General features: G+C 26.1%; 2 protein-coding genes across 2 annotated transcripts in view; one reads left to right on the forward strand and one right to left on the reverse strand.

Annotated features, from left to right (window-relative positions):
• Nucleotides 1–2,023, forward strand: part of ppfia2 (PTPRF interacting protein alpha 2) — a 151,642-nt gene extending 149,619 nt beyond the window's left edge. The window contains exons 31-32 of the mRNA XM_054624255.1: nt 262–353; nt 1,696–2,023. Of these exons, the coding sequence (XP_054480230.1) occupies nt 262–320 (59 nt within the window). The 3' untranslated portion in view covers nt 321–353; nt 1,696–2,023. The remainder of the gene's footprint in view (nt 1–261; nt 354–1,695) is intronic.
• A 132-nt stretch (nt 2,024–2,155) lies between these two features.
• The window catches only part of acss3 (acyl-CoA synthetase short chain family member 3), a 56,014-nt gene continuing 41,873 nt past the window's right edge, over nt 2,156–16,296 (reverse strand). The window contains exon 16 of the mRNA XM_054624254.1: nt 2,156–3,395. Within this exon, the coding sequence (XP_054480229.1) occupies nt 3,312–3,395 (84 nt within the window). The 3' untranslated portion in view covers nt 2,156–3,311. The remainder of the gene's footprint in view (nt 3,396–16,296) is intronic.

The following is a 16,296-nucleotide window of genomic DNA, read 5'->3' on the forward strand; positions in this document are numbered from 1 at the left end:
CTGAAACAGTCTTCCTGTGTTCCTCCGTCTATCTATTCTCTGTCCTCCCCGGTCTGTGACGTCCTCAATACACTCAAAATCAAGACTTCCTTTGAGTGTGTGATACATGGCTCTCTCTTCTGAGGGTGATACTTGTGATCTGACTAATACCGTTGAGGACGTCTAATCTTGTGGCACATGTTTTAGGGTCAATCTGACAGGGTGGAGCTGTAATATTTACATTTAAAGGTCTTTTTTTTCTCTCGATGTCTCCACGTACAGTCGGACCGTCTTCAGTGCAGCGGCTGGACAGCTCCACGGTGAGAACCTACTCCTGCTGATTGGAGGAAGAGAGGGACCTTAAACTGTACGCTGTATGTAACACGACACTTCGTTCAATACTCAGCTTTTTTCCGAAGTACTCACAACAAGCTTTTTTTTTTTTTTTTTTTTTTTTTTTGGGTTACAACGACTTGGCAAATCCGTGCAGTGTTTTTTTTTGCCAAGTAGCTGTGATAAGGTGGTAGGAGACGGCTAGCAGCGAGACACCTTATCATATGGATGTCTACTCTTTTAATGTCTGTCCAAAAAAACGATGAGTCAGTTTTGGTCCAAGCTTTAGAAAATCTGCTTCGAGTTCAGTACCTTACACACAGTTAAGATAGTGAGTTGTGCTTTAGATGTGTTGTGTAGCATGAAAAGCCAGCTGGTCGCTACTCATTCACTACTTCCTATATAACCGTTATTGTTTACTCTATAGTGGGGAGTAAATTGAGATTTTGCACCATAACTGAAAGGTTTGAATTGCGACTGTTTCACATAGTAGGAATGCTAATGATCTACATGCTTTGCTTCTACCTTTTTTGACAAACTACATTATGGCTTTTGTACGACATGAAAAGTCAGAGTATAGTATGCCACAAAAATACTTTTTTTCGACATACAATACTGTGACTTTTTAAACATGCTATACTATGGCTCCTTCGACATTTTTATGACATGCTTTACTATTGCTTTTTTTTTATAACTTTCTTCAACATACTATACTATGACTATTTCATGACACTAAACTATGACATTCTATACTATGACTTTTTAATGTCTTTTTTTTTTTACGTACTATACTGGCTTTTTCAGGACTTTGTTCGACATACTATCCGATCACTTTTTTATCACTTTTTTTCAACACACTATACTATGACTTTTTCATGATTATTTACGACATACTAAACCATGCCACACTATACTATGACTTTAACATATTTTCTAACTTACTTAATGTTATCCCATAACTTTTTTGACATTCTATACTATGACTTTTTGATGACTTATTTAGACCATTTACCATGACTTTTTTCAGTGGTACATTACCTTTGCACAGGATACAAAAAACTATTCTATTTGACTTCTTTCAGCACACAGTAGAGCTATCTGGGCTTTTTTGCTGCTCAAGGTATTTTTATTTTTTTCCACTGCTGCAAGATGTCCCAACTACAAATAAATTTAGTGCAAACCCCCCCCACCATTGTGACTTTCTTAATTAGCGCCTCAACCCTTTTAGATTGTTTACAAAACCTTCAAACGGTACGTATTTGAAGATCACAGTTCCTAAGGTTATGACACACACACATCAAGGATTCTTTTTTATCCGTTCTTTAGAAACGTCATCAACTTCACAGTACCTTATTAAAAACTACTCCTTCTGCTTCCCTTCAGGTACAGTTCTGAATGAAGATTAACTAGTGGATGTGCTGGACAAGCCAACCTGCCGAGGAACAAACCATTTTGATGACACGCACTGCCAAGAAGCCCTGCTCTCCTCTCTGCCCCTCCTCCTCCTCCTCCCTATAATGTAGGCACCAGATGCCGGTGCTAAACTGTCCTGCAGGCTGCCCTGTTGTCACCATTTCTACCTTTTACATGTACAGTAACTTGTCGAAGCATAACGTACTGTGTATTTCTTCTACAGGAGATGTGTAGGTTATCTGTAAATAAATATGCCATTTTTTAATATATACACACATCTGATCTATGTATAAAAAGATATTCAGAGTTTGTGCAAAAAAACATCCCTGCCACCTCATTTAGTGGACCATAGATTAATATATGCTGCTCTTAAAACTGTCTTCATATTACCCCACCATCTCTAGAACATTTTGTACATATGGTTTTATTTTTTCATTGTGCTGATGATAAACCTGTAATTCACCATAGAGAGAGGAAGAGACTAGATGTGTGAAAACCTGCCCTCTAGTGGTGTACAAAAACCACTCTGAGCCCTATTTCTGGCAACAACAATCTTTCGTATGGACTCGCTGTCATAAAAGGAGCATTTTAGGAGGACATGTCGATGCACTGGAAAAACATGACAAGCACTTTGATACAACCGCATCAACTCAACGGACTATTTAGTAGCCAAAAACAAGAGATTTACATTACTCTCCGAAGTTGCACAAAACTTCCTCTCAGAGAACAAAAATGCAGGATGACATTCATAGAACCTGTCAATTGTTGTACTGTATGTTTTGTCAGGAGATATATCAACACAAAGGACAACTAAACACTCAGCCAAGCTGGCCTTCTCCCCTTCCCCTCAGACACTAAGTTAACAGAACAGAGGAAATAACTGAAAGACAGACTGCTTTAGCTCATAGTGTGCGTAGAGTGTATATGACCATGTTGAAGTGAGGTGACATTTAATGACAAACCTGTTGCTTGCTGTGACTTACATTGGTGTAACTGTTAACTCTTTGTTTCTGTCAGAGTTTCCAGGGTTACGTACCGTACAGCCCTGTTATCTGTCTTTGAGTTATTTCTGATTGACGTCTCATACAAGTCTTACGCTTTTATTTGTTTTTACATCTTCAATTTGCACGAATAACGAATTGTTTTATTTTGTGCCCATTTTTTTATTTTTATTTATTCTTGTACTTTGGTCAAAACTAAGTGGTGAGCAAGCAAAGTTTCATTGTCAATAAAAAAGTACTGTCAGTGAATTATTTGTCTTCATTATTTTCCATTCATAATTCTAAATGTTTATGGCTCAAGGGCTCATCATTAAAGAATGCAGTCCAGTTTCACATTATACAGATTACATACAAATAGTTCTGATTTCATTATTACAAATGGAAACATTTAACCTGCTTCATGGATTTGGCACGGACTGGAAAACTTGCTGACATCAATGTCTACCTTCAGCTTGGCTTCAAAGAAGCAAAGTCACTGATTTTGTCTTGAGTTCCCATTTTTAGCACCTAGTGCATGAACATGCTTGCACATGTTTTGCCAAAATGAATCCGACCTCAGCTTTCTTTATCATCCAACAGGCAAGTTCAGGCTCCACGAGGACTCAGGGCTTTTTCTACCTGCCTCTCAATGTCTTTGAACACTTCTGGGTCCTCGATGGTTGGAGTGATCTGTAAGGAAAATAGTTCCTTTGTCATTTGAACACAAAGTTAAAAAAAAGTAGTTTTTTATTGTTAAAAGTAAATTATTTTAAAAAGCTTTTACGAAATGTCAGGGTAAAGTACGTCAAAACGCATAGTATAATGTGTTGAGAAAACCCCCAAAAAGTCAGAAATTCTAGTATAATATGAGCTGGTCAATGAATGTTGAATAGAAAGTCATGGTATAGTATGTCGAAATATTTTAAAAAGTCATATTATGGTATGACGAAGAAAGCCAAAAAAGAATCATAGTATAGTATGTCGAAATATTAAAAAATGTCATAGTATAGCATGTCGAAAAAAGTTGAAATATTAAATACAGCCATAGTATAGTATGTTGAAAAAAGTCATAGTATATATAGTATGCCGAAAAAAGTCACAGTATAGCATGTTGAAAAAAGTCATAGTATAGTATGACGAAACAAGCGAAAAATTAGTAATAGTATAGTAAGTTGAAATATCAAATACAGTCATAGTATAGTATGTTGAAAAAAAGTGAAAAAAGTCATAGTATAGCATGTTGAAAAAAGTCATAGTATAGTATGTCGAAAAAAGTCATAGTATAGTATGTTGAAAATTTAAAAAAAAAAAGTCATAGTATAGTATGTGAAAAAAATAGTCATAGTATCGAAAAAAGTCATGGTATAGTATGTTGAAAATTTAAAAAAAAAGGTCATAGTATAGTATGTCGAAAAAAGTCATAGTATAGTATGTTGAATTTTTTTTTAAAAAAGTCATAGTATAGCCTGTCGAAAAAAGTCATAGTATAGTATGTCGAAAAAAAGTCACAGTATAGCATGTCGAAAAAAGTCATAGTATAGTATGTGAAAAAACAAAAAAAAGTCATAGTATAGTATGTTGAAAATTAAAAAAAAAAAGTCATAGTATAGTATGTCGAAAAAAGTCATAGTATAGTATGTTGAAAATTTAAAAAAAAAAGTCATAGTATAGCCTGTCGAAAAAAGTCATAGTATAGTATGTTGAAAAAAAGTGAAAAAAGTCACAGTATAGCATGTTGAAAAAAGTCATAGTATAGTATGTTGAAACAAGCGAAAAATAGTAATAGTAATAGTATAGTAAGTTGAAATATCAAATACAGTCATGGTATAGTATGTCGAAAAAAGTCATAGTATAGCATGTTGAAAAAAGTCATAGTATAGTATGTTGAAAAAAAGTGAAAAAAGTCATAGTATAGCATGTCGAAAAAAGTCATAGTATAGTATGTTGAAAATTTCAAAAAAAAAGTCATAGTATAGTATGTCGAAAAAAGTCATAGTATAGTATGTTGAAAATTTAAAAAAAAAATGTCATAGTATAGTATGTCGAAAAAAGTCATAGTATAGTATGTTGAAAAAGTCAAAAAAAAAAAAAGTCATAGTATAGTATGTCGAAAAAAGTCATAGTATAGTATGTTGAAAAAAAAAAATTTGAAAAAAAAAAAGTCATAGTATAGCATGTCGAAAAAAGTCATAGTATAGTATGTGAAATATCAAAAACAAGTGAAAAATTAGTAATAGTATAGTATGTTGAAATATCAAATACAGTCATAGTATAGTATGTGAAAAAAAAGTCTTAGTATAGTAAAAAAGTGAAAAAAGTCATAGTATAGTATGTTGAAAAAAAGTGAAAAAAGTCATAGTATAGCATGTCGAAAAAAGTCATAGTATAGTATGTTGAAAATTTTTAAAAAAAAGTCAAAAGTAAAAAAGTCATAGTATAGTATGTTGAAAATAAAAAAGTCATAGTATAGTATGTCGAAAAAAGTCAAAAAGTCATAGTATAGTATGTCGAAAAAAGTCATAGTATAGTATGTTGAAAATTTTTAAAGTCATAGTAAAAAAGTCATAGTATAGTATGTCGAAAAAAGTCATAGTATAGTATGTTGAAAATTTTAAAAAAAAAGTCATAGTATAGCCTGTCGAAAAAAGTCATAGTATAGTATGTTGAAAAAAAAAAAAAGTCATAGTATAGTATGTGAAAAAAGTCATAGTAAGAAAAAAGTCATAGTATAGTATGTTGAAAATTTAAAAAAAAAAGTCATAGTATAGTATGTTGAAAAAAAGTCATAGTATAGTAGTATGTTGAAAATTTTAAAAAAAAGTCATAGTATAGTATGTCGAAAAAAAAAAAAAAGTCATAGTATAGTATGTTGAAAAAAAAAAATGTTGAAAATTTAAAAAAAAAAAGTCATAGTATAGCATGTCGAAAAAAGTCATAGTATAGTATGTTGAAAAAAGTAAAAAAAAAGTCATAGTATAGCATGTCGAAAAAAGTCATAGTATAGTATGTTGAAAATTTAAAAAAAAAAGTCATAGTATAGTATGTCGAAAAAAGTCATAGTATAGTATGTTGAAAATTTCTAAAAAAAAGTCATAGTAGTATAGTATGTCGAAAAAGTGAAGAAAAAAAGTCATAGTATAGTATGTTGAAAAAAAGTCATAGTATAGTATGTTGAAAAAAAGTCATAAAAAAAAAGTCATAGTATAGTATGTTGAAAATTTAAAAAAAAAAAAGTCATAGTATAGTATGTCGAAAAAAGTCATAGTATAGTATGTTGAAAATTCAAAAAAAAAGTCATAGTATAGTAAAAAAAGTCATAGTATAGTATGTTGAAAATTTCAAAAAAAAATGTCATAGTATAGTATGTCGAAAAAAGTCAAAGTATAGTATGTTGAAAATTTTAAAAAAAAAAAGTCATAGTATAGTATGTCGAAAAAAGTGAAGAAAAAAAAATAGTATAGTATGTTGAAAAAAAAATGTTGAAAAAAAGTCATAGTATAGTATGTTGAAAAAAAAAAAAAGTCATAGTATAGTATGTCGAAAAAAGTCATAGTATAGTATGTTGTTGAAAAAAAAAAAAAGTCATAGTATATGTTGAAAAAAGTCATAGTATAGTATGTATGAAAAAAGTGAAAAAAATTAGTAATAGTATAGTAAGTTGAAATATCAAATACAGTCATAGTATAGTATGTCGAAAAAAAGTCATAGTATAGTATGTGAAAAGTGAAGAAAAAAGTCATAGTATAGTATGTTGAAAAAAAAGTGAAAAAAGTCATAGTATAGTATGTTGAAAAAAGTCATAGTATAGTATGTTGAAAATTTAAAAAAAAAAGTCATAGTATAGTATGTCGAAAAAAGTCATAGTATAGTATGTTGAAAATTTAAAAAAAAAAGTCATAGTATAGTATGTCGAAAAAAGTCAGTCATAGTATAGTATGAAAAAAAGTCATAGTATAGTATGTTGAAAAAAAAAAAAAAAAGTCATAGTATAGTATGTTGAAAAAAGTCATAGTATAAAAAAAGTCATAGTATAGTATGTTGAAAATTAAAGTAAAAAAAAAGTCATAGTATAGTATGTCGAAAAAAGTCATAGTATAGTATGTTGAAAAAAAAAAAAAAGTCATAGTATAGTATGTCAAAAAAAAAAGTGAAAAAAAGTCATAGTATAGTATGTTGAAAATTTTAAAAAAAAAAGTCATAGTATAAAAAAAAGTCATAGTATAGTCATAGTATATGTGAAAAAAGTCATAGTATAGTATGTTGAAAAAAAAAAAAAGTCATAGTATAGTATGTCGAAAAAAGTCATAGTATAGTATGTTGAAAATTTTAGTAAAAAAAAAAGTCATAGTATAGTATGAAAATTTAAAAAAAAAGTCGAAAAAAGTCATAGTATGTATGTTGAAAAAAAGTCATAGTATAGCATGTTGAAAAAAGTCATAGTATAGTATGTTGAAAATTTAAAAAAAAAAGTCATAGTATAGCATGTTGAAAAAAGTCATAGTATAGTATGTTGAAAATTTTAAAAAAAAAAGTCATAGTATAGTATGTCGAAAAAAGTCATAGTATAGTATGTTGAAAATTTCAAAAAAAAAAGTCATAGTATAGCCTGTCGAAAAAAGTCATAGTATAGTATGTTGAAAATTTCTAAAAAAAAAAGTCATAGTATAGTATGTCGAAAAAAGTGAAGAAAAAAGTCATAGTATAGTATGTTGAAAAAAAAAGTCATAGTATAGTATGTTGAAAAAAAAAATAGAAAAAAGTCATAGTATAGTATGTCGAAAAAAGTCATAGTATAGTATGTTGAAAATTTAAAAAAAAAAAGTCATAGTATAGCATGTTGAAAAAAGTCATAGTATAGTATGACGAAACAAGCGAAAAATTAGTAATAGTATAGTAAGTTGAAATATCAAATACAGTCATAGTATAGTATGTCGAAAAAAAGTCTTAGTATAGTATGTCGAAAAAGTGAAAAAAAGTCATAGTATAGTATGTTGAAAAAAAAAAAAAGTCATAGTATAGTATGTCGAAAAAAGTCATAGTATAGTATGTTGAAAAAAAAAAAAAAGTCATAGTATAGTATGTCGAAAAAAGTCATAGTATAGTATGTTGAAAATTTAAAAAAAAAGTCATAGTATAGCATGTCGAAAAAAGTCATAGTATAGTATGTTGAAAATAAAAAAAAGTCATAGTATAGTATGTCGAAAAAGTGAAAAAAGTCATAGTATAGTATGTTGAAAATTAAAAAAAAAAAAGTCATAGTATAGTATGTTGAAAATTTTAAAAAAAAAAAGTCATAGTATAGTATGTCGAAAAAAAAAAGTCATAGTATAGTATGTTGAAAAAAAAAAAAAAGTCATAGTATAGCATGTCGAAAAAAGTCATAGTATAGTATGTTGAAAATTTAAAAAAAAAAAAGTCATAGTATAGTATGTTGAAAAAAGTCAAATAGTATGTTGAAAATTTCAAAAAAAAAAGTCATAGTATAGTATGTCAAAAAAGTGAAGAAAAAAGTCATAGTATAGTATGTTGAAAAAAAAAAAAAAGTCATAGTATAGTATGTAGAAAAAAAGTGATAGTATAGTATGTTTTAAAAAAAAAAGTCATAGTATAGTATGTCGAAAAAAGTCATAGTATAGTATGTTGAAAAAAAAAAAAAAGTCATAGTATAGCATGTCGAAAAAAGTCATAGTATAGTATGTTGAAAATTTAAAAAAAAAAAGTCATAGTATAGTATGTCAAAAAAGTGAAAAAAAGCCATAGTATAGTATGTCGAAAATTTCAAAAAAAAATGTCATAGTATAGTATGTCGAAAAAAGTCATAGTATAGTATGTTGAAAATTAAAAAAAAAAGTCATAGTATAAAAAAAGTCATAGTATAGTATGTTGAAAAAAATGAAAAAAGTCATAGTATAATGTGAAAAAAGTCATAGTATAGTATGTTGAAAAAAGTCATAGTATTGTATGTTAAAAAAAAGTCATAGTATAGTATGTTGAAAAAAAGTGAAAAAAGTCATAGTCATAGTATGAAAATGTTGAAAAAAAAGTCATAGTATAGTATGTTGAAAAATTTGAAAAAAAAAAGTCATAGTATAGTATGTGAAAAAAAAAAAGTCATAGTATAGTATGTTCGAAAAAAGTCATAGTATAGTATGTCGAAAAAAGTCATAGTATAGTATGTTGAAAATTTAAAAAAAAAAGTCATAGTATAGTATGTCGAAAAAAGTCATAGTATAGTATGTTGAAAATTTTAAAAAAAAAAAGTCATAGTATAGTATGTCGAAAAAGTGAAGAAAAAAGTCATAGTATAGTATGTTGAAAAAAGTCATAGTATAGTATGTTGAAAATTTTAAAAAAAAAAAGTCATAGTATAGTATGTCGAAAAAAGTCATAGTATAGTATGTTGAAAATTTCTAAAAAAAAGTCATAGTATAGTATGTCGAAAAAAGTCATAGTATAGTATGTTGAAAAAAGTGAAAATAGTCATAGTATAGAAAAAAAAAAGTGAAAAAAGTCATAGTATAGTATGTTGAAAATTTTAAAAAAAAAGTCATAGTATAGCATGTCGAAAAAAGTCATAGTATAGTATGTTGAAAAAAAGTGAAAAAAGTCATAGTATAGCATGTTGAAAAAAGTCATAGTATAGTATGAAAAAAAGTGAAAAAAGTCGAAAAATGAAAAAAGTCATAGTATAGTATGTTGAAAAATCGAAAAAAGTATAGTATAGTAATGAAATATCAAAAAAAAGTATCTTAGTCTTAGTATAGTATGTCGAAAAAGTGAAGAAAAAAGTCATGGTATAGTATGTTGAAAAAAAGTGAAAAAAGTCATAGTATAGCATGTCGAAAAAAGTCATAGTATAGTATGTTGAAAATTAAAAAAAAAAAGTCATAGTATAGTATGTCGAAAAAAGTCATAGTATAGTATGTTGAAAATTTCAAAAAAAAATGTCATAGTATAGTATGTCGAAAAAAGTCATAGTATAGTATGTTGAAAATTAAAAAAAAAAAGTCATAGTATAGTATGTCGAAAAAAGTCATAGTATAGTATGTTGAAAATTTTAAAAAAAAAGTCATAGTATAGCCTGTCGAAAAAAGTCATAGTATAGTATGACGAAAAAAAGTGAAAAAAGTCATAGTATAGTATGTTGAAAAAAAGTGAAAAAAGTCACAGTATAGCATGTCGAAAAAAGTCATAGTATAGTATGACGAAACAAGCGAAAAATTAGTAATAGTATAGTAAGTTGAAATATCAAATACAGTCATAGTATAGTATGTCGAAAAAAAGTCTTAGTATAGTATGTCGAAAAAGTGAAGAAAAAAGTCATGGTATAGTATGTTGAAAAAAAGTGAAAAAAGTCATAGTATAGCATGTCGAAAAAAGTCATAGTATAGTATGTTGAAAAATAAAAAAAAAAAGTCATAGTATAGTATGTCGAAAAAAGTCATAGTATAGTATGTTGAAAATTTCTAAAAAAAAGTCATAGTATAGTATGTCGAAAAAGTGAAGAAAAAAGTCATAGTATAGTATGTTGAAAAAAAGTCATAGTATAGTATGTTGAAAATTTTTAAAAAAAAGTCATAGTATAGCCTGTCGAAAAAAGTCATAGTATAGTATGTCGAAAAAAAGTGAAAAAAGTCATAGTATAGCATGTCGAAAAAAGTCATAGTATAGTATGTTGAAAATTTCAAAAAAAAAAAAGTATAGTATGTCAAAAAAGTGTATAGAAAAAAGTCATAGTATAGTATGTTGAAAATTTAAAAAAAAAGTCATAGTATAGTATCGAAAAAAGTCATAGTATAGTATGTTGAAAATTTTTAAAAAAAAAAAGTCATAGTATAAAAAAAGTCATAGTATAGTATGTTGAAAAAAAAAAAAGTCATAGTATAGTATGTTGAAAAAAATAGTATAGTATGTTGAAAATTTCAAAAAAAAAAAGTCATAGTATATGTCGAAAAAAAAGTCATAGTATAGTATGTTGAAAATTTAAAAAAAAGTCATAGTATAGTATGTCGAAAAAAGTCATAGTATAGTATGTTGAAAATTTAAAAAAAAAAAAAGTCATAGTATAGTATGTCAAAAAAGTGAAGAAAAAAGTCATAGTATAGTATGTTGAAAATTAAAAAAAAAAAGTCATAGTATAGCCATGTCGAAAAAAGTCATAGTATAGTATGTTGAAAAAAAAAAAAAAAAGTCATAGTATAGCATGTCGAAAAAAGTCATAGTATAGTATGAAAACAAGTAGTAAAAATTAGTAATAGTATAGTAAGTTGAAATATCAAATACAGTCATAGTATAGTATGTCGAAAAAGTCTTAGTATAGTATAGTATGTCGAAAAAGTGAAGAAAAAAGTCATAGTATAGTATGTTGAAAAAAAGTGAAAAAAGTCATAGTATAGCATGTCGAAAAAAGTCATAGTATAGTATGTTGAAAATTTAAAAAAAAAGTCATAGTATAGTATGTCGAAAAAAGTCATAGTATAGTATGTTGAAAATTTCAAAAAAAAAGTCATAGTATAGTATGTCGAAAAAGTGAAGAAAAAAGTCATAGTATAGTATGTTGAAAAAAAGTCATAGTATAGTATGTTGAAATTTTTTTTAAAAAAAAGTCATAGTATAGCCTGTCGAAAAAAGTCATAGTATAGTATGTTGAAAATTAAAAAAAAAAAGTCATAGTATAGCATGTCGAAAAAAGTCATAGTATAGTATGTTGAAAATTCCAAAAAAAAAAGTCATAGTATAGTATGTCAAAAAAGTGAAGAAAAAAGTCATAGTATAGTATGTTGAAAATTTCAAAAAAAAAAGTCATAGTATAGTATGTCGAAAAAAGTCATAGTATAGTATGTTGAAAATTTAAAAAAAAAAAGTCATAGTATAGCCTGTCGAAAAAAGTCATAGTATAGTATGTTGAAAAAAAGTGAAAAAAGTCATAGTATAGCATGTCGAAAAAAGTCATAGTATAGTATGTTGAAAAAAAGTGAAAAAAGTCATAGTATAGCATGTCGAAAAAAGTCATAGTATAGTATGTTGAAAATTTAAAAAAAAAAGTCATAGTATAGTATGTCGAAAAAAGTCATAGTATAGTATGTTGAAAAAAAAAAAAAAGTCATAGTATAGTATGTAGAAAAAGTGAAAAAAAGTCATAGTATAGTATGTTGAAAAAAAGTCATAGTATAGTATGTTGAAAATTTTTAAAAAAAAGTCATAGTATAGTATGTCGAAAAAAGTCATAGTATAGTATGTTGTCAAAATATGAAAAAAAAAGTCATAGTATAGTATGTTGAAAAAAAGTGAAGAAAAAAGTCATAGTATAGTATGTTGAAAAATCATAGTATAGTATGTTTTTTAAAAAAAAAAGTCATAGTATAGTATGTCGAAAAAAGTCATAGTATAGTATGTTGAAAATTTCAAAAAAAAAGTCATAGTATAGTATGTTGAAAAAAAGTGAAGAAAAAAGTCATAGTATAGTATGTTGAAAATTTAAAAAAAAAGTCATAGTATAGCATGTTGAAAAAAGTCATAGTATAGTATGTTGAAAATTAAAAAAAGAAAAAGTCATAGTATAGTATGTCGAAAAAAGTCATAGTATAGTATGTTGAAATTTTTTAAAAAAAAGTCATAGTATAGTATGTCGAAAAAAGTCATAGTATAGTATGTTGAAAAAAAATTTAAAAAAAAAAGTCATAGTATAGCCTGTCGAAAAAAGTCATAGTATAGTATGTTGAAAATTTTAAAAAAAAAGTCATAGTATAGTATGTCGAAAAAAGTCATAGTATAGTATGTTGAAAATTTAAAAAAAAAAAAGTCATAGTATAGTATGTCGAAAAAGTGAAGAAAAGTCATAGTATAGTATGTTGAAAAAAAGTCATAGTATAGTATGTTGAAAAAATTTTTTTAAAAAAGTCATAGTATAGCATGTCGAAAAAAGTCATAGTATAGTATGTCGAAAATTTCAAAAAAAAAGTCATAGTATAGCATGTCGAAAAAAGTCATAGTATAGTATGTTGAAAATTTAAAAAAAAAAAGTCATAGTATAGTATGTTGAAAAAAGTCATAGTATAGTATGTTGAAAATTTCAAAAAAAAAGTCATAGTATAGTATGTCAAAAAAGTGAAGAAAAAAGTCATAGTATAGTATGTTGAAAAAAGTCATAGTATAGTAAAAAAAGTCATAGTATAGTATGTCGAAAAAAGTCATAGTATAGTATGTTGAAAATTTAAAAAAAAAAGTCATAGTATAGTATGTCGTCATAGTATAGTATGTTGAAAAAAAAAAAAAGTCATAGTATAGTATGTTGAAAAAAGTCATAGTATAATGTTGAAAAAAGTCATAGTATAGTAGTATAGTATATGTTGAAAATTTAAAAAAAAAAGTCATAGTATAGCATGTCGAAAAAAGTCATAGTATAGTATGTTGAAAATTAAAAAAAAAAAGTCATAGTATAGCATGTTGAAAAAAGTCATAGTATAGTATGTTGAAAATTAAAAAAAAAAAATTTATAAAAAAAAAGTCATAGTATAGTATGTTGAAAAAAGTCATAGTATAGTATGTTGAAAAAAAAAAAAAAGTCATAGTATAGCATGTGAAAAAAGTCATAGTATAGTATGTTGAAAAAAAGTGAAAAAAGTCATAGTATAGCATGTCGAAAAAAGTCATAGTATAGTATGTTGAAACAAGTGAAAAATTAGTAATAGTATAGTAAGTTGAAATATCAAATACAGTCATAGTATAGTATGTCGAAAAAAAGTCTTAGTATAGTATGTCGAAAAAGTGAAGAAAAAAGTCATGGTATAGTATGTCGAAAAAAAGTGAAAAAAGTCATAGTATAGCATGTCGAAAAAAGTCATAGTATAGTATGTTGAAAATTTAAAAAAAAAAAGTCATAGTATAGTATGTCGAAAAAAGTCATAGTATAGTATGTTGAAAATTTCTAAAAAAAAAGTCATAGTATAGTATGTCGAAAAAGTGAAGAAAAAAAGTCATAGTATAGTATGTTGAAAAAAGTCATAGTATAGTATGTTGAAAAAAAAAAAAAAGTCATAGTATAGTATGTCGAAAAAAGTCATAGTATAGTATGTTGAAAAAAAGTCATAGTATAGTATGTTGTCATAAAAAAAAAGTCATAGTATAGTATGTCGAAAAAAGTCATAGTATAGTATGTTGAAAATTAAAAAAAAAAAGTCATAGTATAGTATGTCGAAAAAAAAGTCATAGTATAGTATGTTGAAAATTTCTAAAAAAAAAGTCATAGTATAGTATGTCAAAAAAGTGAAGAAAAAAGTCATAGTATAGTATGTTGAAAATTTAAAAAAAAAAGTCATAGTATAGTATGTCGAAAAAAGTCATAGTATAGTATGTTGAAAAAAAGTGAAAAAAGTCATAGTATAGCATGTCGAAAAAAGTCATAGTATAGTATGACGAAACAAGTGAAAAATTAGTAATAGTATAGTAAGTTGAAATATCAAATACAGTCATAGTATAGTATGTCGAAAAAAAGTCTTAGTATAGTATGTCGAAAAAGTGAAGAAAAAAGTCATGGTATAGTATGTTGAAAAAAAGTGAAAAAAGTCATAGTATAGCATGTCGAAAAAAGTCATAGTATAGTATGTTGAAAATTTTAAAAAAAAAGTCATAGTATAGTATGTCGAAAAAAGTCATAGTATAGTATGTTGAAAATTAAAAAAAAAAAAGTCATAGTATAGTATGTCGAAAAAAAGTGAAAAAAAAGTCATAGTATAGTATGTTGAAAAAAGTCATAGTATAGTATGTTGAAATTTTTTTTTAAAAAGTCATAGTATAGCCTGTCGAAAAAAGTCATAGTATAGTATGTTGAAAATTTAAAAAAAAAAGTCATAGTATAGCATGTCGAAAAAAGTCATAGTATAGTATGTTGAAAATTTCAAAAAAAAAAGTCATAGTATAGTATGTCAAAAAAGTGAAGAAAAAAGTCATAGTATAGTATGTTGAAAATTAAAAAAAAAAAGTCATAGTATAGTATGTCGAAAAAAGTCATAGTATAGTATGTTGAAAATTTTAAAAAAAAAGTCATAGTATAGTATGTCGAAAAAAGTCATAGTATAGTATGTTGAAAAATTTGAAAAAAAAAAGTCATAGTATAGCCTGTCGAAAAAAGTCATAGTATAGTATGTTGAAAAAAAGTGAAAAAAGTCATAGTATAGCATGTCGAAAAAAGTCATAGTATAGTATGTTGAAAATTCCAAAAAAAAAGTCATAGTATAGTATGTCGAAAAAAGTCATAGTATAGTATGTTGAAAATTTCTAAAAAAAAGTCATAGTATAGTATGTCGAAAAAGTGAAGAAAAAAGTCATAGTATAGTATGTTGAAAAAAAGTCATAGTATAGTATGTTGAAAAAAAAAAAAGTCATAGTATAGTATGTCGAAAAAAGTCATAGTATAGTATGTTGAAAAAAAAAAAAAAAAGTCATAGTATAGTATGTCGAAAAAAGTCATAGTATAGTATGTTGAAAATTTCAAAAAAAAAAAGTCATAGTATAGTATGTCGAAAAAAAGTCATAGTATAGTATGTTGAAAAAAAAAAAAAAAGTCATAGTATAGTATGTCGAAAAAGTGAAGAAAAAAGTCATAGTATAGTATGTTGAAAAAAGTCATAGTATAGTATGTTGAAAATTAAAAAAAAAAAGTCATAGTATAGTATGTCGAAAAAAGTCATAGTATAGTATGTTGAAAAAAAAAAAAAAAGTCATAGTATAGTATGTCGAAAAAAGTGAAGAAAAAAGTCATAGTATAGTATGTCAAAAAAAAGTCATAGTATAGTATGTTGAAAATTTTAGTAAATGTTGAAAAAAAGTCATAGTATAGTATGTCGAAAATTTAAAAAAAAAAAATGTGAAAATAGTATAGTATGTATTGAAAATTTAAAAAAAAAAGTCATAGTATAGTATGTCGAAAAAGTGAAGAAAAAAGTCATAGTATAGTATGTTGAAAAAAAGTCATAGTATAGTATGTTGAAAATTTTTAAAAAAAAAGTCATAGTATAGCCTGTCGAAAAAAGTCATAGTATAGTATGTTGAAAATTAAAAAAAAAAGTCATAGTATAGCATGTCGAAAAAAGTCATAGTATAGTATGTTGAAAATTTTAAAAAAAGTCATAGTATAGTATGTCAAAAAAGTGAAGAAAAAAGTCATAGTATAGTATGTTGAAAATTTCAAAAAAAAAGTCATAGTATAGCATGTCGAAAAAAGTCATAGTATAGTATGTTGAAAATTTAAAAAAAAAAAAGTCATAGTATAGTATGTCGAAAAAAGTCATAGTATAGTATGTTGAAAAAAAGTGAAAAAAGTCATAGTATAGCATGTCGAAAAAAGTCATAGTATAGTATGTTGAAAAAAAGTGAAAAAAGTCATAGTATAGCATGTCGAAAAAAGTCATAGTATAGTATGTTGAAAATTTTAAAAAAAAAAGTCATAGTATAGTATGTCGAAAAAAGTCATAGTATAGTATGTTGAAAATTTCTAAAAAAAAGTCATAGTATAGTATGTCGAAAAAGTGAAGAAAAAAGTCATAGTATAGTATGTTGAAAAAAGTCATAGTATAGTATGTTGAAAAAAAAA

This window comes from Anoplopoma fimbria, chromosome 23 (genome assembly GCF_027596085.1).
Source record: "Anoplopoma fimbria isolate UVic2021 breed Golden Eagle Sablefish chromosome 23, Afim_UVic_2022, whole genome shotgun sequence".
NCBI classification, from domain to species: Eukaryota; Metazoa; Chordata; class Actinopteri; order Perciformes; family Anoplopomatidae; genus Anoplopoma; species Anoplopoma fimbria.